Source organism: Micromys minutus, assembly GCF_963924665.1.
Source record: "Micromys minutus genome assembly, chromosome: 3".
Classification (NCBI taxonomy): Eukaryota; Metazoa; Chordata; class Mammalia; order Rodentia; family Muridae; genus Micromys; species Micromys minutus.
Window position 1 is genome coordinate 37,823,201 of NC_137972.1, and position 22,932 is coordinate 37,846,132.

At 44.4% G+C, this 22,932-nt stretch overlaps 1 protein-coding gene across 14 annotated transcripts in view; it reads right to left on the reverse strand.

The window, feature by feature from the left end:
* The window catches only part of ITPR1 (inositol 1,4,5-trisphosphate receptor type 1), a 313,259-nt gene that overhangs the window by 285,460 nt on the left and 4,867 nt on the right, over positions 1–22,932 (reverse strand). For all 14 annotated transcript variants that reach the window (XM_080913792.1, XM_080913793.1, XM_080913799.1 and 11 more), the window contains exons 3-4: positions 7,110–7,217; positions 3,056–3,126 (exon numbers count right to left, since the gene is read on the reverse strand). In XM_080913792.1, the coding sequence (XP_080769918.1) occupies positions 3,056–3,126; positions 7,110–7,201 (163 nt within the window). In that variant the 5' untranslated portion in view covers positions 7,202–7,217. The remainder of the gene's footprint in view (positions 1–3,055; positions 3,127–7,109; positions 7,218–22,932) is intronic.

Here is a 22,932-nt window from a genome sequence, read left to right on the forward strand (position 1 = left end):
GCCTGCAGAGGCAGATTTGCCAGGTTTCTTACCTACATGCAGGGCAATCAAACTTAGCACTCAGAGGTTAGCAAGTTCCGACCTATATTCACAAAGCCTACGGCACAACTTATTTTGAACCAGATGTCCCCACTATCAGAAAGCAGTTCACAGCCTAGAAACTCCCTAGAAAGTCAGTAAACTAAGCCACTGTCTGGTTCCTACCTGTAGAACTAAGTCAGGACATAAAAAAAAAGATTGAATATTTCCAAATGGACTCCAGCGGACTGATGCTTTGATTTCAAAACAGTCTCTTCAAATCAGACACCAGACACACATGCAAGCAAGATCCATACTGACCCAGGGAACACACACAGCTTCTGACATCCTCGGGACTGATCCTATTTAATGTCCTCACCCTGTATCCAAATAGCCACTCGATCATTTGTGATGAAAAATCTGGGGGACATGATGTTAAATAAAATGAGGCAGGCACAGATAAACAAATACTGTATATTTGGTTTTTTGTATATTTGTATAATCTTACTTATTCGTGAAGTCTTAAAACATATAAACTCAAAGAGGCAGATAGGAGAGAGGTTATCAAGGCCTGGAGTTAAGACAGGAGGTTGGCGAGGGTCAAAAGCTACAGTATCTCTCTTAGATGGGAGGAATACACTCAAAAGATTTTTTGAACAACATGGTGACAATGGACATCAACACAATCTGAACACTTGTAAGCCTTACATTACAAAAGCAATTTGAAGAAACCCACGTTAATTAGCCCAATTTAGGTATTCTGCAAGGTCTACCAATTTCAAATCATACAAAGCAGAATTTTGTTAACTTAAAAATGAAAATCATTACTATGTAACAATATTTTTAAACAATACTGGATAGCCATTGGTTTACTTCATTCGCTGCATTAATTTCTCTTCCAGGTCCTGCTTGACCCCTGAGGCTAGGATGGAACGAGAGGTCCCCCTAGAACCAGTACCTGCTCTGACAAGCATCATTTCTCTGTGTCCCAGGTACAAAAGCCAAGCCTAGATTAGCCCTTTCCTCCAAAAGGAAGCTGGTAGTTTATAGCTATTAGCAATGATTCTTAACTGTGGTTGCACAAGAGAATTATCCAGGGAGCTTTAAAAATCCCAATGCCCAATTAAATCAGGAACATGGCAGGTGGGAGCAGTTATTAAGATTTTCAGAGCTCTCTGGGTGATTTCTTTGTGCAGCCAAACTTATGATCTAAATTCCTACTCTCTCCTGCCTCTAGCCATGTGACCTCAGGTGACACACTGAGATACAAGTCTAACCAGTCCCTTCCCAGGAAAATATGACTCTCTAACTGAGCTAACATAGGCAGCACCCTCTCTCAGCACAGTGAGCAAAATGGTCAACGTTGGGTCCAGAATTGACTCGCTACATGACGATATCATCATTAGCTAAAATCTTTTATTTCTGCTCCACTCAAGATTTTGTGTAAGAACGAGACACAGGGAGAGAATTATGAAACAAAATTCAGCAGAAGCAAGAGCTCCTTCAAGTTTCTGGGACTCACTTTTTTTAAAAATAGTTTTCCTTCCTCTTCAGGTAAAAACATTCTCCTGATAGCCTTGTGCCAACTGGATGTAGCTCAACACCACCATGTATCCAAATGGCTCCTTTCCATCTGAACGTCTGCCTTCGATTGCATCCTAATTTCTCTAGCTTTCATCCAGAGGAGCCAAACAGTTTCTAAATCACTCAACAGAGAGAATCTAGAACGCAAATGATAGAGCCTGCAAATGGCAAGATCTGAGCTCTCTGTGACCGAGGCCAACAGTCAAGTGGGTTCCCAAGCCCACTATCAAGAAGAATCAGTTGTGTCAGCAGGATGGCACAGTGGTTAAGGCATTGCACTCAAGATCCAATAGACTAAGTCTGCAGGGGTCTGGGTCACACTCCCAGTGGGACTTCATTAAGTATGCATTTCTCTTTTTTATAAGGGAGGAAAATGCCTTCTGGTTCTGCCTGACCATTTGAGTCTAATCCCTGAAACTCACATAGTGAAAGGAAAAAACCAATTCCACCAAGATGTGCTCTAACCCCACCCAAAGATGGCCAAAAGTGCACATGCACAAAATTAATAAACAAATAAGTAATCAATGTAACTTTTACACAATTTTAGAAGCCTTAAAAAGATCAGTGCTGAGTGGGGTGCAATGGTATACACCTTTAATCTCAGTGCTCAGGAGACTGAGAGGTAGGGTTAGAGACTAGTCTACCCTACACAGTGAATTCCGGGACAGCCAGAACTACAGAGTGAGATTGTCTCGAAAACAAGCAAGCAAACAAACAAAAACAGTGCCCAACAGAACATCTACAGAATTGACAATCTTCTCCAGATAATTCTAAGACATGGCTGGAACCGAGAACTATGTATTACCACTGTCTCAACAGGAGACAGAAACAAAGCAGTGACATCTAAGATGCCAACAGCATTCAAATACTCCCTGCAACGAGCTGAGCTACCTTCTGAGAAAAACTAGGAGCACAGAACCACAGAAGGCAACATGAATAGGAAATATTGCACTGCTGTACGTCGTAGCTCAAGTAGAAGGACACTAATCAAGAATGTCTCATTCCAGGTAAGGCGGCTAAGAATTACCAAGGCCCCCAGAGGGATCATGAGATCTGCTGAAATAGCCCATGCTCCTTGTGACTGGATCCTTAAATCCCATTTGTTTGGAGACATAGTTATGCTAATGAAAAGTTTTCAGACAAATTAGAACTTGACAACACAGATTCTGTAGACAAACTAAGGCCCTAATAAAAGTCATGACAATCTTGACTGAGAATTTATTTATGCATGTTTTTTTTTTTCCGAGAAGTTTTAAAACCAGGACTTAAGTATCTTTCTCAAAATCAGAGTTCAAGTAAATAAACCTAAGGTTGCTACAGAAAGGGATAAAGGACTGGAAGCGGGGAGGGAAGTAGGAGGAGAGAGGGTCATCTGACTTCACAGGCAAAGCAACAACCTTCCTAAATAATCAAGTAAGTGAAGGTGACCAATCCATCCAAGCCACAACTTTACCTCTGAATTTCTTGGGTGGATTGTTAAGGTCCCCGGCTTCTGGCTGTACAACGCAACGGTCATCAACCAAGCTGCAGAAAGAAAAACAAATCAATGCTGTATCAAAACCAAGCCTAGAGAAATAAAACCCTCAGTAAGCATTATGTAAAAATGGAGTAGCCCAGGGCTTTTCCTATGCAAAATTTATACAGCCATGACCCTCTACTAGTGAGCTCTTAGCCAAAGAGGTTCCCTATGCATGGAGTGAAATAAACCTAACCCAAGGGCCGGGCATTCTGTGATGGACATGTCATGTTACTGTTTTCTGCAGCTCCTTTTCCCAGAACCACATCTGTGAGATATTTGCATGCAGCATTCAATACTGATGAATCTGGAAGACACAGGAAGAGGTGACTAATGGTCGGCGAGGAGCCAACCCTGTGCCAGGGACTTTACCAAGTCCTGAGACGTGAGAACTAAAATGAGCCAAGCCTCGGCCCTAGAAGAGCTCAAGGCCTAAGTATAGAAGCCATAAAAGCAAACTAATAAATACAGAATAATCTGGGAAGGAAGAAAGGAGAACAGTCAGGAGCCATCTGTGCCAGGGGCCTTCTGAAGCTTCAGACACAGGATGATGTATCAGAATTGTTCAAAGAGCCAAAACAGAGGTGGGGGGGATGAGAAATGGAACATCTTTAGGTGGAGAGTACCCAGTGAGTAGGGCATCTTTAGGTGCAGGAGCCCAGTGCAAATTGGAAGGACTTGGAGTTTCAAAAGCACAATCAAGTGACAAGTAATAGTCCCAGGATTCATAAAGACAGCTCAAGTTCTTATTTCACTAAAAACCAATTCACCTTGCATAATTCATTTTAGGAGAATCACTGAAAATATATACATACTATTAAGCTTTTGAGATACTGAGATACTATGAAGTTACATGACTTTTCCAAGTTCCTAAAACTTTGAGAGCCAGCTCGTTTTCCACATTACCATGGAACTTAGTCCCAGATACCATGCTAGGATCTTTGGAACCTCTTCCACTGGCCTATGCTGCCTCTTCTTCCTAATGCAAAGGACCATTAGGTATTCAACTTTGACCTTTCCTCCAAAATCATTCAAGGCCCTGATTCTAATCGTCATTTCAAAAGTAACTATATCCCACACAAGCCTTTGTTGCCTAAAAAACATCCTGCTTCTCCTCCTCCACTCTCCTAAAACATGAAAACAATGGGCTCCCTAGATGCCCAAGGCTGACTCCCAGTATCTGTCAAGTAACATAAAGCAAAAGTGTGGAGGGTATCTCATCTTTGCCCTCAAAACACGAGATTGAACTATACTGTGGCACTGTATGGGAGTATGTAGTGTGGTCAGCAGCTTGAGGGGTTTCTACAAAAATTTAAAAGTATAATGTGCACATAGGAAATCTCTACCCTGGGCCCTTGTATTACAATACAAGTTCAGAAAGGTCACCAAAGTTAAAAGGTTAGGCCCAGATTCCAATGCTACAGACATAGTTCAGTGGTGGAATACTTACTATGTACCAGACACTGGACTTGGTCCCCACAGGACATACACAGTGCAAAGCTGGTAAGAGGAAATGCTAGGGGGGAAAGCCTGATTACAGACTGTAGGTAACGCCTAGATGCCAGCTAATGGCACGGCACTGTGTCGTCTCACTCTCTCCCTGTCTCAGTATTTTATCTGTAAAACAAACAAATTGCTCTCAGGGATTCTCAACTCAGGGGATGTTTAGATACCCTCTGCTTCTAAAGATATCAGTTCCAGGGCCCCGTCAAAACCCACCCTCCTCCCAAGCACACTGAAGCTCTGCTCCGGGAAGTGACCTAAGAGCTTGTGTTCTTAAGAAGCTCCACAGGTGATTGAGCAGCAGTGTAGATCCACACACATACACTGGCTCTCCAAGGTCCTGCCGGAATTCTAAAGTTCAATGAGTTGTAAAGCTCCTGAGAGGTAACCACCAACAGTCTATATAAACAGGATAGGGCTGGGGGCCACACACCAAGTCCCATGAAGACTGACAGTCACTCAATGTGTCTATGACTGGTACTCCAGAAATATTAAACACGTTCCAAAAAAGGGGGGCAGGAGAGTCAAATTTAACTTTCCAAATCAATGGGTTTTTTTCTTCCCAAACCAAACCAATTTTGATGCAAGCTATTCCTGAAGGTAAAAATCTGAAGGAAGAATTAGCACCTAAAGTTTAAAAAAAAAAAACATACATCATAACTTTATGAGAGAATCAGCATATGATTCTTAAGAAAAATATTAAAGCAGAGCATGCACCCCTAAGAATCTTAAGAACAGTGCACAGCTATAATCACAGCACTCAGAAAACTGAGGCAGGTGGACCGCAAGTTCAAGGTCAGACTAGGTTCAAAATAAGAGTATGATAATAAAATAATGGAGCTGAAAGGGAAGACATGACAGAGGCTAAGATTCTAGGGGCTCCATGGCAGGGAATTCTGGGTCAGAGGTCCCAGAGGAAAAGCAAATAGATGAAGGAACTGAGGTCTAACAGGCACCCAGACCAGCTGTGAGCACATAAGGAAACCAAAAAAATAATACTGCCCTACAAAATTTAAGAGTTAGGATCCCCAGCCTTGAAGACCCAAGTCTTCCGAGCTCTGAAACCTGGGCAGGCAGACACCTGCCTGGAGCACACAGGTGTCATATCCACACGGTGATGACAGATGACACCAGTGCTCACCATGAAGAGGGCTGCTTGGGGGTTAGGGGACCAATGGAGACCCAGGACTCAGGGCAGCATGTGGTATACAGTGAACACCCACCAGACTCAGAGAGTGCTTACCACTGCTGCACAGTACTGAAGTCAATGCTGAAAAGTAAGAACAGGGAATTAACCGCGGGGAATAAAAGGCAGAAGGAGGGAGACAAGATGGCCATCATTGGAGAGGCCAGAGTGGCAGGAAGCCTGTTTGCCCAAAGCCACAGAAGATAAACTGTTCAGGGTAAGGTCAACTATGCACAGAGACGGAGCATAGGACGAAGCCATGGTGACTTTTGAAAATAAACTGTCTAGAATAAAAACACAGGTCTAGCTCAGGTATAATTCTGTTATCTGAAGTAATTTCCTCGGTGGGGGTAGAGTACCCTGAATGAGTGCTTAACAATACTCACTCTGCACAAATACCAGAAAATAAGCACGCTTCCAGTAATAGCTGTAATTACAGCGGACATTCTGGCTGCTGTAAGAATGAGGTTTTTGGAAAATCTGTTGGCCTGCCTTCTGCCCCCATTTATTTGAGACTAAGTCTTGCCAAAATCAACAATGCCACCCAGGCCTAGCTACTCCTTCCTACACAAAGACGCTAGGCCACTCCTGCCTAGTCTGGAATGAGCCATCTTGATTCTTGATTCTCTGTGTGGCTTTGGGGTTGCTACACTTCACACGTCCTCCCTCAGACGACAGGGGTAGGAGGGGAAAAGAGGAAAATGATCAGGGGGTACATGATGGAATATATTTATATCCTTCCAACTTGAGTGAGGATTGACCGAAGGAAGCATAAATGAACAGAAAACGGTTTAGGGAACTTGGTGCAATTTGAAACTTCCAAATGCATTTGGTTACTTAGTAGGAAAGGGTGGGCTTCAAAGGCAAGAGATAAGCAAAGAAGCTGTAATGGTCTTTGCTCAGATTACTCCGGAGCCACTGTGTAAAAAGACAAGCCAAAAGTCTTCCCACAAAGCCAGAAAGCACTTCCTTGGATCTGTGTATATTAATCTTTATATTTATTCCCCATTCTTTTTTTATTCTCTATTCTTAAGTACTTTCCCTCTTACATAAGAAGAGTGGATTATAACACTCCAAGTTAATAGAGTCCTAACTAAAAAGGTTTTGTTCTTTCGAAACTGACAGAAATGTTTCTGTGTGAAAGGTGAAGTGACTAACTCGGGATTTGCTAATTGTGATTTCAAGCAGCCCTTGAAAAAGCCACTTAATGTGATAACAGTCTTATCTTACACAAATCAGTTTTGAGCAGATGTCATGATGTCTCAAACAAGCCCCAACACACAAGGACTTCCATGCTCTTACCCCAGGGTGCTGATAAATCCGTTCGTAGATCCCTCCGCATACAGAGAACAAATGTCTCCAATATGTAGAAAACTAGACATTTTGTCAGACATGTCCTTGTTGAAAAGCCTAGACAAAGTAAAACATGCAACACTGTTAACAGAAGCAACGTGAGAAAAAAAAAAGTTACTAAGATTTGGCTTAGCTCAATATCCCCCCAGTGCATTACTTAAAATTCAAAGTTAAACAGGCGTTTGACAGGCAGGCAATTTCTCGAGCCAAATGAGGACATATGCAACTACATTCTGTCCTGCATATTACATTTCTGGATATTCCAATCATGTTAGCATTGGATTCTAACAAGGCCACACCCAGGTCAAAAATCAATGCTTTGAGGACCCTTCTGTAATACTGAACTGCCCGAACACCAGAGAACCCAGCCAAGAACTCTAGTGATTAAGGAGCTGGAAAGTCTGACTTATGACACATTAACATATTCAATGTGCCTCAGGGAATGTTAAGTCAGAAGGAAGCACCTGGTAAAAAAACTTAGGTCTGGCAAAGCCATGGAGGTGGGGTTAAGGAATCAAAACAACAAGATGACATTAATCAAAGAAAAGCTGGTACCACAATGCCTCAGAGGCCTTTTCAAAGAAAGGCCAACAGTACACACTATGCAAAAGCTGCAAAATTCTTTCCTTCTTTACCAGAAAGCATTCCTGGATGTAGTAAGGCCCTTGCCTAGGTCCAGGCCCAAACATTCCCAATTCAGGCACTAATCAATACTAAGACTCCCTGGCTGGGATTAGTTAGAAGTAGTTCAAGAAAAATACTCTTCTATTCCAGGAAATCTCTACAAAGCCCAGAAACTAGTACACACACACACACACACACACACACACACACACACACCCCAACACAAATATTGAAATGATTCCTAACAACAGCTTTCTCCCAGGCCATGAGCACTGAGGAACAGGAACCAACTGCAAGACGTTGAAATGACATTTAGCAAACAGGCTCAACTCTGAGGAAAGCAGCTGCCCTTGCGTGGCCTGCAGAGTTTCCCTGCATTTCCTCAGCACTTGGTGCGTTGATGCATGAAGTGTCAGGTTTTCCTCCCAGCCCAGGCTCCTCTCAAAACCTTTCCCCTTCTACTGACTCCAATAAATCATTTACTACATAGACCACAAGAGTTGTAATGATGTGGAGGGGTAAAATGTCCTCTCTCCCCCAACTGGTCTCTGGGTGCCAAGTTTTCCTCTGCAAACTTCTGGAAACATTCTCTTCCTTCAGCAGGAATGCCAGATGTGGCAAGCAAACTGTTGGAAGAAGAGCCTGCGTGACTGTGAGAAACTGCAGGGAAGCTGCCCAGTGCTCCGACAACCCGGACACTTCAGGAGAGACAAAGACTCAGACTTATTTATAGAAGACTCAGCCACCGAGAACATAATCAACTCTCAGACAAAGCAACTCCCATCTCCAGCTCTGGAGGAAAGACACCCAAAGAGCTGCAGAGGGCCAAGATGCCAGCTCCTGCTCTCTAGAATCCTGTCAACTATGCTGTCTATCTTCCTAAGGCTATTACATCTAGAGTCAAACCATGGTCTTGAACAACACAAAAGAGGTACCAATAAATTCCCATCCAACCCCCCCCCCAAATCACTTAATGACCTTATTTATCATAAATAGCCAGAAAGTTAGTGTACCTCTGGGACCAATATTTTCTTTCTTTTGAAAAAAGAAAGGCTTCTGAGATAACATTCATCATAGGGTGTAGCCCAGGTTGGCCTTGAACTAAAGACAGACTACTGACTCAGATTCTCTGCTGAGTCAGTAGAGAATTAAGGCAGGTACTCCACACCTAGCTTGCTGCCAGGGTTCAAACCCATAGCTGAACATGTGCTGGGCACCTGCTCTACCTCGAAGCCATACCCTCCCTCCACCCCAGACTGTGGTGTATTTTACATGAAAAGGCAGGAGACCATGTGCGGTATGATTACTTTGCTTCCTCTGCACTAAGGGCTCAAACCAGGATTTTGATACGTTTGGCAAGAGCTCTGTTATGCAGCTATGTCCCTGCTGCAGAACTGACTATTAGAAAACCAATTTCTGTTTGACTTCTGAGTCCGACCGAATTTGTGTCTGTACACATGGGCCTCCCAGAGGACCAATGGGGAGTTAGTTGCTGGATGTGGGAGGGCAGGAATGCACTTAGACAGCCATGTCCTTCTAAAGAGCATGTGGCTCCAGTGAAGACCAAGCCAGAGAAGAGCAACACGAAGCTGCCCTTCAAGTCTGAATCATCTTCTGGGTATCTTACTGAAAGTTTCACTCACTGTAAAGCAGTACATACAAGCCAGTGTCCTGTAACAGTAACGTGTGACAGAGCCTGCAAGGCCAACCTGACAGTGATGACAAGGCATGACAGAAGGAGTAACCCTGCAACCTGACAATCACAACAGCTTCCAGGACCACGGTGGACACGAGGAACCTACATTAGTCCTAGCTGTCCATCCAGGGTCCAGCCTGGCCCCTCCCTGCTTAGTGTCTGAGATCAGAACGGATGAGAAACGTTCTGAGTGGTCTGGCATTAGCATGCTTCACCCCCACCACTGAGCTGAACAGCCAACGCCTGCCAAGGACTAACGTGTCTCACAGAACCCTCCAGACATGGGGCATGCTGACGCATAGGCGCACCCCTCTTTTGCTGCTGGGGAAACTGAAGAATGGGAAGGTTATCGAGGCAGGCAGCACAGAGGTATACCAGGTCTACGGAATCCTGACATGGAGCCTTTCATCCACAGTAATCCCGGGGCAAAGGGAAAATGTTCACTGCTCTTATTATCTGGGTTACAATGGAGAACTGTTTGTTAACTTTTTTTTTTTAATTTATTCTTCTCTCATACAATACAACCCGGCCACAGCCACTTCTCCCTCCACATTTTTTTTTCTTTATGGACAATTCTGATTCATTTTTTTCCTACTTTAGTCATGTAACACTTTTGTTAAGTCAGAACAAAGCTTAAGCCTCTCTTTCTTACCCATATGCTTATTAAGTAGACAAGATAATTGAACAAGTAACCTTTAGCCATAGTTTATATTTCCCCTGAAAACAGAGGCCACTACACCCACCACAGTTAATGATCCTCAACTGGGCCATCTGCCAAAGGTCCCAATTTTAAAGAAATTAAGGATCATTGAGTAAGCAAACCATTTCCAGGTCTGGTTGGAAACATCCGAGTCTCTGCTGCTCTACCTTTAATGGCTCAGAGGTAGGCGAGCACTAGAAGGCAAGACCCTAAAACAATGACGAGTGTGTCTGAAAGGGAAAACCCGGGGTAGCAGAGTCAACACAGCAGGCATTTGGAGCTGGAGGGAATAGGTAGGAAGCGTGGCCTGGCAACAATCTTCAGGAAGACTTCCTGTTGTTAAGCTGGGTGGGAGGCCACTTCTTTATCTGATGTGGACCATTTGTGCCTTTTAGCTTCTACCAGCCACACTCAAGGCTCATAGCTGTCCACTGAGGATCGACTTCAGAGACATGTTATAGGAAAGGGGTGAGCTCATGAATGGAGTGCCTGAGACAGCAGCTGACGTGATTTCAGTGCTCACGGCTAACTCTTTCTATTATTCTTCAGTTAAAAGAATCTAAGGTTCCAACCATAAAGAGGAGGGGGAAAAAAGAACCTCTGTATAAAATGCAGCGAGGCGTTGCAACAAATGACCTCCTGAAGACCTAGGATGATGTATTTTACTTTAGGGGAAGATAATTACCCTCCCTAATTCCTCTACTGGGAAAAAGCTGAACAATACAGAACAACTCCCAATCGGGAAGCACACAGGCCTTTCTGAAGGCACGGAACTGTAGACACAGAGGCCTGAAGCACTGGCCAAGCATGTCATACATGACACTTGCGCACTGCTGGAATCCAGCAAAATGCCTCCTCTGGAAAGTCTCTGCTCCTGCTTAAGCACACAGCAATTACTGCTGTCCCCACAGGGAGGCAGCCACCTCCCCAAACGTTTCCTTCTCACCTGGCCTCTGAAGTCTCCAGGGCCTCTCAATCTGGGAGGGCTGTATGGCTTCAGAACAGAGGCTTCCCACTTCTCTTCCTCCCTGACACAGTATGGTCTCAGGAGCCCAGCATACAAGACTCGAGGTTCAAAGCAGCAGCACTGAATCCCAGAGTTACTCAGTGTAGGAATTTAGAACTCCCCTAAGCCCTGCTGTCCCCAGCTATACACTATATACATCATGAGGTTTGGGTACATAACTCTGACAAGCACCAGCAAAGCCCCTTGTGTAAAGCTGTGTCCCCTATGACCTATAAGTGCCACCGCCCATCACCAATCCAACTGACTGACTGCTGGCTAAGGCACCTGTCTGAACAGGATTTTTCCAGAATAGCTGGCCAGAGCCAAGGATGGCTGCCCTGAGAGGTTCTTCTGCACACTGCCACCACAGCAGCCAGACGGAGTTCCCACTGCCTATGTGCAAGCTTCTCATTGCCTAAAGAAATGGGTAAAGAAAAGGGGGTATTTTGGCTGCACTCCTAGGGACAGAGCAAGTACAAATACATGAACACAGAGATCTGCTCTGAGAAGAGAGTAGGGGGCGGGATGGCACTCAGTAACCATGTTGTTCTCGGCCTCCCTGACATGGGTCTCCCCTTAATCTATTCTGAATACAGTCAGCATCATCTTTTGGAAACATCAACTAGATCGTTTCTTACAACTCTCCAGAATCAGAGACAGTTGCAACGGGCACACATTGCATGAGGCAGAAACAGGAGGTGGTTTGAGTGCAGGTCTCTGAAGACAGACTGTATAACAGAAACAAGAGACCCCCCCCACCTCAAAAAACAAACAAAAAAACAACAACAAAAACCCAAATCTTCTTGCCCTTTCTCCCACCCTCAACCGAGTGAACATTTCCCAGAATCCTTACTGCCTATGGCACTCCCTTCCCTTCCTAAAATGGCTACCTTCCATACCTCTGCAGTCCCAAGACCGCTACTAAGCTGTCTGTCTCCTCCCAAACCTGACTTGCATACACACCCACACTTCCCTTCACTGCACCCTATCACCTTCCTCCTCTGCTCTCTGACTTGTTCTCTCAGCTCTGCAAACTCACGAGGGAAGGTAGCCTCACTCTGTAGCGGCCTCACACAGGGGACATGGTGATCAGCCACACTGGGATTCCATGTCACCATGGTGCCCTTTTATCTGTGGTCAAAGTTGCTTGCTGATACTATTTGGGGACATTTATCTCCTAAAGTTAATTACGGCTAAGTTTATAAACTCTTGGATCAGTGAGGTAGGTAGGTAGGTAGGTAGGTAGGTAGGTAGGTAGGTAGGTAGATAGATAGATAGATAGATAGATAGATAGATAGATAGATAGATAGATAGATAGATAGACAGACAGACAGACAGACAGACAGACAGACAGACAGACAGACAGACAGATAAATAGATAGCACTTTTAAGTTTTAAGAATGGTACTTTTAAGAATTCTCTAAGAAATTAAAAACCAAGAAGCAAATCTCTTTTTACTCTGGGACAGGTGCTCTAAGCTCAGCCCTGTTGACCTCCACTCCACTTCTCAAAAATGCTCACGAATGCTGGTAAGAGAGTATGCTTAGAAACACAGGCTCAAACGCACGCCCTCTGGCTGTGTGTTCCAAAGTAACAGAGCTAGCTTCTCTGAGCCACCGCTCCCTTATATTAAAAGAAGGTGGAAGGAGGGAGTAATTCTTCGCAACTTTCAATATTATTATGGGGCATAAAGCAACCAATCCACAAAAACAGCTCAAACACAGCGCCTGCCCTCTGAGTGGTCAGCCTTGCATCTCTGAACAAAACTGAAACAGAAACACTGACTTCAGCGCTGTCACTCACCTCCGCCTTAACCTGTGACGATTTCTCCACTTGAAATACACTTACTTGGTTGCTAGTGCTAAGAAAAATGTTGGGGGAGCAGGAACCACAGGCCCAGAGATATTTAAATCCTCTGCAAGCCCATGGGGTGTCTGTTGCCAGTACAGCACGTCCCAGGTACCCGAATTCACACCACCCAGAGAGTCAACCCACAACTCCACTCCCTCTCTCCCTCTCCTTCCCACATCAAACCAGAGGCCCTGCTGGGAGGGGGGATGGGAGTGATCTCTTCAAAGGGCTGATAATTTAATTATTTAAAAACCTCTCCAATTTTGCAGTGAAAACAGGCCGAAGCAGAGCCTCATGGACAGAGAACTATGCTCCTCTCATTTTAAGCAGTTCCACATAGGTTTTACATTTCGTTTTCTGAAAGCTCCAATGGGAGGGCAAAAAAACTCATTTATTATCATTTTCCCATCTATTATATCTCCTGCACACACTTAATTTAATAGCACTTATATTCCTTTTCCTTAAAAAAAAAAAATTAACTTTCGCCTACACACACAACTCAAAATTTAAAAGTTGGGAACTGCTCAAACAGAGTCTAAATTAGAACACTTTTCATTAACTAAGAAATCACCAGAACACCACCCCTGTCATCTGTCAGGATCCTTATAAGTGGACAGGACGCTCAAGGAACACAGAAGCCAACTTAGCACCAGTCAATGGACTTGAAAACCACAGGTTCAAGCCTGGACTTCAGCATGAGTTCTAGGTCTACCTAGGCTACAAAGTAAGGCCTACTTTCAAAACAAGAAAAAAAAAAACCCACATATTTGCACATTTGTGCCAAAAATAGCAAGCATTTTCTGTGCTAAGATGAGGGCACCTGGCTATGGGGGCTCAACAGTTGCCTTTCAGTAACTGGGTAGGGCATAAGTCTACTGACAATCCGACCTTAAATGAGGCTTTTAGAAACCTCCGCAGCACACCTTCCACTTCCTAGTGACCAAGTCGCTCACAGATGCTTTGTCCACAGTGACAACCTTGCATGCTTCAGCCCAGAGACAGGTAAAATACTCCCCACAGGTCTAAACTGTAACTATTTACCTTATCAACAGCCCACCCTGATCCTTCTCACGGCAATTGCAGCAGAGCCTGACAGCCACAGAACCTCACGTCAATATAATTCCCAGCGGACTGCTTGTCCTCCTTCTTGGAGACAGAACTCTGTGACCCATGCATGTTGGCAAGCATCTATGGGCTGGCTACACTTTCAGAGAACACAATCTAACTTCCATAGTAGAAAACTATGTAGCCAGAAGCTGCAACAAAAGCCCAGAAGAGACCTGGGTGGCAGCTGGCACTTTAGGATGTTTTTTCAAGCTGCTATTCTCAGTCACCGAAAGACCAATGACCACTCCCATTGCACAGCTTCTAGGCTGTTTGCTATGTTGCTCCTTAGAAACTGAACAGAGACAAGCACTACCCCTTCCAAATTCTCAGAGCACTTGTGTTTTGCTAAGACTGCTGAAATGCACTTCTTCCTGAAAAGGAAGAAATGATATTGCCTCCAGCCTTAGGGATGTTGCGGCGCATCCTGCTCCTCCCTCTTTCAGAAGTTCCCTGCCATACTCAACATCTCAAAGGGTGCATTTATCCCATAATTCAGTGGCTTCAATGGGGTCCCCAAGGCCCTTTCTGTCAAGATTCAAGGGCAAAATTAGTTTCACAACACCACCAAGGCACTTCTTTTGCTTTGTCTTGGTCCAGTTCCTCATGTGTACATTAGAGCCCTCAGAAGCTGTAAGAGATGGTATCACCACAGTCTGGGGGCCAGTGCAGATGAATCTACAGAACTACAGGGGCTGGGAGGTCTATGTAGATCACACTGGCAGTACACTCAACAGAGATCTAGCTGTCTACTTCTGGTGTGCTGGTATTAAAGGTATACTCCACCACAGCCAGCCATCTTGTTAAATCTTGCTTTGTTTTGTTCTAGAGGGCATTATCACTTTAGCATTTAGGGAAAAAAATTCTTATTATGCTTATGTGTAACTTTAAAAAATATTTTTAATGGGCTGGAGAGATGGTTCAGTGGTTAAGAGCACTGACTGCTCGGCCACAGGTCCTGAGTTCACTTCCCAGCAACCACGTGATGGCTCACATCCATCTGTGATGGAACCCGACTTCTGGTGTGTCTGAAGGCAACTGTAGTGTACTTCTATAAATATAATAAATAAATCTTTAAAAAACTGTTTCTAGTATGATAAATATAGGCAACAACTCCTATATCTTTGGAGGTGTTTGGAGTTTCTCATTAGTTTTTAAGCATGTAAAGAATCCTTGGGACCCAAGGATCTGAAAACAATGCTGAGTTGAATTTCTCTTTGATTGGCATTGGCCAAACACTGGCTGTGACTCAACCCAAAGACACCGAAAAATGGTCAAAACTTAGAAAGATCCTGTCCTGACATTCAACACACATTAGGACCCTGTCCTAAAGACATACACATTTAACACACAGTAGGACACGGTCCTAACACACACACACACACACACACACACACACACACACACACACACACACACACACACACACACATATAAAACCAAACTCTTGTCAAAGTCTTCTAGCACTGATTTCCTGTTTCCTCATTAAAAAATAATAATAATAACAGTATCACCACAGTTGTCTAAAGTTAGGTCAGCAAAAGGGGGATTTTTTTCATAAAGACATGTTTAAGAGCATCTGGAACACAAACAGGTCTCTCAGAACTGAGGTCAGGGGCCAGTACAAAAAGGCACCATGTCACTTTTGGGTGCAGCAGTCTCCAGGTGAGAGGGATTAACAATGGGCAGAGTCAGACAAGGTCTTTGGGAGGGAAGAGAAAGGAAAGCCCCAAGATGGAAGAGTGGCTGGCATGTGATCAATCTCCTGGCCAGAGGCCAAGAAGACTCTGTCTCCGCACCATGTCCTCACCCAGGTACATATATGGTAATATGGCTGTAAACCCAGGGTAGAGAAAGACCAACACATTTATGGTTGACTTTCCCAAGACAAAAGAAAAGGTTTCCTTTACAACAGTCTGTTTCTGGGCTCTCTAGGGGAACATCCTTTGGGCAGAGATGCTGGATGTAATTTGTACTGTGAAAGTTGAGGGAGCCTCAGAGTATTTTTGAGTTGGACACAATGCCACCCCAGCCTCACCACACATTCACACACAGGCTTGTCCCATCAGAAACCATCCTTGGGAACACCACATTCTTGCCACCATATAATTTATTGTGTTATAAAAACCACTGCTCAGGACATAGGAAACCATGCTCAAATACTTCACTTTTGGTCCATCCCAAAGGAAGTAACCATCTCAGAAGTCCCAAGGCTCTTTAAGATGATCTCAGAAATGGTTACTATAAACCTGAAGCTCAGAGCAACTGCTAAGTTTAAATGATGTCCCTTGGGGCTGCACCACAGTGCCTAGCATGCACAAATTCCTGGATTCCATCTCCAGTGAGCTGTCCTTTGGTTATTTCACCCACAAATCTATTTCACACACATCTGCTAAGTAGTCTACCCTGATACATCTTCTACGAAAAGGTACTTTTCTAAAAAGATGTGGCACTTGTATCTGTTCCTGTGCCCCCTCAAGAGTGAGGTAAAAGAAGGCAGACACAAGCTCAAACTTGGCCCTTTAAAGTGCTGGGGAATTTGTGAGTAAAAGCATAGAGCCAACAGTCTTCATTTTATATGGGGGGGGGGACCAGCCAGTTAATTCAACTGTGCAGTCATTTTGTGGGTGTTGTGCAGCCTATGAGAAGCCAATGCCAGACCTCGGTGCTTCAGAGACTAAGACCAGCTCTTGGGAGAGGAGAGAAAGGGTGTTTATTTTAGTGCGAAGTTCAAGCAGAGCCAGTCTGAAGGGTTAGCAAGGTGCTTTCCACCTTTACCACAACTGACAACTTAAATTAGACGCACCAGGGAAAGAGGACTGATTGCTCCCAGCTGTCCTCTGACCTCTGAACACGTGCCATGGCGTGTACACGCCCGTGCAGCTATGGAGTAAATGAAGAAATGTGACTTACACATTCTGAAAGTTGGCACCAGCGTCAGAAGAAAGTCCTCTGCCTGTCTAGCCTGAGCCAGCAAATCAAGTGAAGTCAGTTTCCTAAGAGATGAGTGTCACTTTATCTGCAAACCGACTCAGACCATGGGTTCCTCAATCCCGGCATGACTGACTTCTGGAGCAGTTCTTCACAACAGAGATGTTTTCCTCAGCACCACAGCATGATAACCCTCAATGGAGGCTCTACATTGGATACTAGCATGCACCTCACCTCAAGATCCACAGCTGTGACAAGGAAAAGTGTCTCCTGACAAGGCCAAATAAGCCTCCTGGCTAAGACCTATCTGCTTTGTTTTTTTTTTTTTTCAATCTCATTTTTTTTCCAGTCTGCTTATACAACTTGGTGGCAAACATCCACTGAAGGTGGGGAAGAAGGGTACATGTGTGCATGTGTGTGCATATGTGTGCATATGTGTGCATATGTGTGCATATGTGTGCAGAGGCCCAACCTCTGTGAAGTGCTGCTCCTCAGGACGCTCATCCGTGTTGGTTTTTGTTTTGCTTTGTTTCTGGGAGAAGCTCTCTCACTTTGATCTGGGGACCAGAGATTAAGGCAAGCTGACTGGCCAGTGAGTTCCTGGGATCTGTCTGTCTCCCACTTCCCAGCACTGGAAATACCAGCATGAACCACCATCTCTGACTAGTTGTGTGGCACTGAGGATTGAACTCAGGTCTTCCTGCTTTACTAAGACATTTTCCAGCTCCACCATACACACACACACACACACACACACACACACACTCACCCCAGTAGGTATTTTTATCCCTTGTCTACAGAAGAAGAAAAAGACATAGATGTTTCATATTTTGTTGATATCCGAGCAGCAGTAAACAGGAGGATGGGGCAGGAGCCCCCATCCTGTGGCACAGCAGGGACAACCAGTCTGGCAGCAGTTTGTTTCACTCCCTGGTTCTCACTTTCACTCCCCTTCTACCACTAGCCACTCCTCAGGCCCTGTGTTCTCTCGAGAGCTGTAGTGAGCAACAGCTCAAAACCCTCCCAAAGGAGCAGCTTAATCCATTTCTACATGTTTTTCCCATCTCTCTGTGCACCAAAAGGGTTTTCCAAAGTAATAGGACAATTCAGAAAAGGTTTAATCAGCAGAGAGGTTAAAAAAAAAAAAAAAACAATAGTTTCTTCTGAGAGGTAACAGACAAAATGGATTTGAAGTATGGAGTACTTCATTCAACAAATATTTTTCCAGCTCTTCCAGTGAGATAGGTACTCTTGAGGGTTAAGCAAACAACAAAACCCACGAAGAAAATGGAGCTCAAGAGACAAGCGTTATCAAATGACAAAAGCCTCAAGGAAAGGAAAAGCTGCTCAGAGAACAAGAAATTTGGCCAAGATCAGGAATAGAAGGACTTGAAGAAATAGAGAGGTATAAAGTACACCGCAGGCAAAATACACATACGGACACACACACACACACACACACACACACACACACACACACACACACACACACAGAGGAGACAAGGCAAGTAAATAAACATCCCTAGGTCTTTTTCTATTCAGAAACAGATATGGAATGTTTTTAAGCTTCCTTTACAAAACAAAAATCATTCCCCAGACAAAGAAAGCTCCTCCCCCCGGCGCAAATGAACCAGGACACTCAGAGGCATGGGCTGTTTTCCTTTGCTCAGCCTTTTCTGATCAAAACATTACATCCAGCAGTCCAGAAGTTCTGTAAGGAAAGAAGTCCTCAAACTTCCGAAACCGTCAATTCCTCCAAGTGTCTAAGAACAATAGGTTTAAAACTCAGCTACATGTGTTTCTCCATGTGACTCCATGGCTCCTGTGCCCACGGGTAGCTGTGGTTTCTTTGTACCTCTATATCCAGCCATAAAAGCATCCTCAAATGTAAACACAGGATTCTTGGGGGGGGGGGTGTTTTGGTTTTGTCAGAATTTGGCTTGTTGAGTTAGCCTGTCTTTCTATCTCTCTGAAAAGGAGAAGTCTGACATGTACAAAGGTGAACCTCCGTGGGTAAGAACTAACCATGAAAACACAGGAACCACAAAGGGCCACTAACAGGACTGGGCAGGCATCTTCCAGGGCAGGCTTTCTCCAGCACTGATGGGTACACATCACCTGAAGGTCTTACTGAGCCCTGATCCAGTAGGTCTAGGTGGGACCTCAGAGTGCAATTACTAACAAGTTCCCAGGTGACACACAAGGATAGAAAAATGTAAATAGTGTGTCTCAAACTTTTGACCGAATCCAACAGCAAGAGAAATACTGAACTCAATAATAGCACGTGTTCTCTTGTGTTGTCTTTCTGTGTGTGGTTAGTTGTTGCAGTGAACACATGGGTTATTTTTGTCATTGTTGTTTGGGTGCTGGGGCGCCTCATACACAACACAAATTCAACCTCTGAGCTATTACCACAGCCCAGTTTCAATACAGGTTAAGCCAGGATAATCCAGAATTCAAACAGCTCAAAATTCCATTACTTCTTGAATGCTGACAGGACACCACAAAGAAAATTCCATACCATAAAACTACTTCAATGCATAAAACCACTGAAGGACTGTCTAGAAGTATCTTCAGGCTATGCATTTAAGATGCATATAATGCAAGTGAACAGCAGTGCTTAGACTTGGGATCCATTCCCAAGATTCCTCCACCTCCAGCTCTGTAAAACACTTGATGTCTTCTATGTGTTATACCTCACATGTGTAAAAGTTGAGCAAGGTCCACAAATGTGACTCCCCCACCTATAGCTGGGATGCCACTAAGGGGTATGAACAGCATTTTTGTTTATTCAGGAATATGCTAAAATGGCCATTTTTAAGTCAAATTATTTTTAGATAAACACAGAGAGACATATTAAATACATTGTGGAAATGTTGTCACTAAAAAACATTCAGGTAAGCCAGGTGTAGGGGTACATGCCTTTAAGCCCGGTACTTAGGAGGCAGAGGCAGGAGGATCTCTGTGACTAAGAGGCCAGGCTTACTATATAGTGAGTTTCAGGACAGCCAGAGCTACACAGTGAAACTCTGTTTCAAAACAAAACAAAAACAAAACCACACACACACACACACACACACACACACACACAAAACGGAGGAAGAAGAAAAAGAAAAGGAGGAGGGGGAATTGGTGGAAGAGGAGAAAGAAGAGGAAGGAGGAGGGAGGGAATAACAAACAGCCAGACAGAGAAAGAAACGTTCAGGTGTTAACTCTTCACTATTTATTTGTATATCTGCTTTATCATCTAGGAGAGGAGAGCAAGTGGTCCTAGGCAACCGTCTCTCAGTGTGATTATTTTCCTTTCAAAAGAACAAGGGCTTCATGATGAAAGAGTGATGCATGGTGCGGGACGAGAAATACCAAAGAGAAGCCTGGAACATTTGGTCACACAGAAAGCAAGAAAATCATGGGAACTCTCAAGGTCTTGTCAAAAGTTTCAGGAACTGACTTGAACTCGCTCACTGATGTCAATTAACTCTATGACAATGACAATTATTAACAACATTACTAACAACGACAATGGCACCCAACTATAATCCAAGAACTCAGGAGGCAGAGGCAGGAGGATCATCAAGTTGGGGCCCACTGAATGTCGAAGTGAAACTCTATCTCAAAACACGCACAACAGGAGGGGCTAAGGGAGGAGAAAAGCAAGCACATGAAGAAAAGCATACAAAGTGTGCTTCAATCTGTGAGCTCACGAAATAGTTTTAAAGAAGACCGTGGATGCCCAACAATGGCACCACTGGCAAATATTTTGAAATGGAAAATGTTGTGTGACCCCAAAGGGCACAAAATAAATAAAAATAAAAAAAGAATCAGACGGAGCGTCTACATCTAACTACCAAGATCTACAGTAGGTCTCTGAGTTAACACAGATGCATGCATCGAAGGGCAGCAGACGCCTTCCCCCAGCACCTGCACAGGAGAGCACCCAGGGATACTGGCTTTTAAGCCGCAAATTATGTACCTACATAAAGAATTCAAATCCTAAGGATTCACACTGGAATACAGACACACTCATGTGCCTAAACGGGCTTGAAAATAATCAGATAGTGTTTTCACATGCAGATGGAACAAGATTAGCCGTGAGTTAGCAATATCTGAACGCAGAGCATGGTGAACGAAGTGGGTTCCATGGGGTACAAAGCTACTGTTGAGGCTGGAGAGACAGCTCAGTGGCTAAGAGCACTTGCTGCTCTCACAGAACACACACGTTCTGTTCCCAGCACCTATACTGTACAGCTCACAACTGCTTCTAACTCCAGTTCCATTAAATCCAGAACCCTTACCTGGTCCTGGCAGACACATATAGTAAAAGTTTTCCTCACAAAGAAACAGGGCTGGGGAGACAGCTCAAAATACTTGCTTCGTGGGCATGGGGTCCTTAGTTCAATCTCTAGAACGCACATATTTAAAACACACACACACAAACCAAAGACAGAAGAGAGAACCTCATCACAGAAGAGCACCTACTTCACAGAATTAGGTTATTGTGAACAACTGAGAGCATTTACAGGTGAACAGCACTTCAAATGTCACTTGGATGTAGTGTTTTGTACTCTACTCATTGCATGTATGTCATAACTTAAGTAAACTCCCTTCTCGGGGGCTCGAGGGATGGCTCAGCAGCTAATAGCACTTGCTCCTTCTCCAGGGGACTGGGGTCTTGTTCCCACCCGGCAGCACACACCATCTGGTACTCCAGTTCCGGGGAACAAGTGTCTATTCTGGCTTCAGAGAGCACTAGGCATGTATGCAGTGCACTTCTATAAACACAGGCAAAATTCATAAAATTAAAATACAATCCGAGGGACAGACCTTTGGAAGAAAAAAAAATACAGATATTGGGCATCTTCTTTCTATCGAGGAAAGACTCAGCTGTGAACAAAAGAAAAACAAAAGAGCAAACAGGGGCTGTCGCTGTGAGACTCAACTACACACCTAATTTTTAAAATTTTTATTTCTTTATTTAACCTTTGCTTTGTGTGCATTGTGTTTGGCTTGTGTGTAGGTCTATGTAACAGTGTCAGATATTGAAGTTGCAGGCAGTTGTGAGCTGCGTGGAGGTGCTGAGATTTGAACCTGGATCTTCTGGGAGAGCACACGGTGAAAAGCCTAGGAGCTGAGTCTTGGATGGCCGAGACAGATGCATTGTTTTGCTAGGCAGCTTGTCTGTTGCTTCCTAGCATTCAGCATGTAATCTTTGTAGCGATGCAGTGAGCGATCTGGGTTCTGCCCCAGTAAAGGTGTCTCTTTCCAGTTTCCAAGGAGAAGCACTATGTAGAGCTTCTTATGCCCAAGGATGATGAGAACGGTTGTCAGGCCATCCCTAAGTGAAATCTGGTAGACAGTAGGGTGGCCACAGGGCAGGAACCCCAGGACCACCAGCCAGTTCTTTCTTAAGCAGAGGAGACTCCTTTTCTACTTAAGCAGACTTCAATGCCAGGAAATGTCACATGACCAGACCAGTCTGGAAATCTAGGTCTCCCTCATGCCCCCTGTATCAAGTTTCCAGCTGGTATGTGGTCTTGCCAGCCTGGCCAGTCTTTCAGAGAGCACAGTGGAGTTCAGCAATGCTGAAAACCACACTGAGGGCCCTGTCAGGGTTCAGAAGTCCTCAGAACTGCTGATCTGCAAAATCTGGCCTTTGCCACTGGACCTTGACAACCCTCTCACCTCAAGCCTCACCCCTGCTCCCTACCTGCAGCCACTCCAGCCTCCTAGCCCTGTATCCCACATGCCCTACCTCCTTCTACCTCAGGGCTTTTGCACTTTCTACTCTGGACTCCTGGAACATCTTGCAAGGTTATGTGGCTCACTTCCTTCAGAGCTCTCCAAAAATGTCACCAGAGTA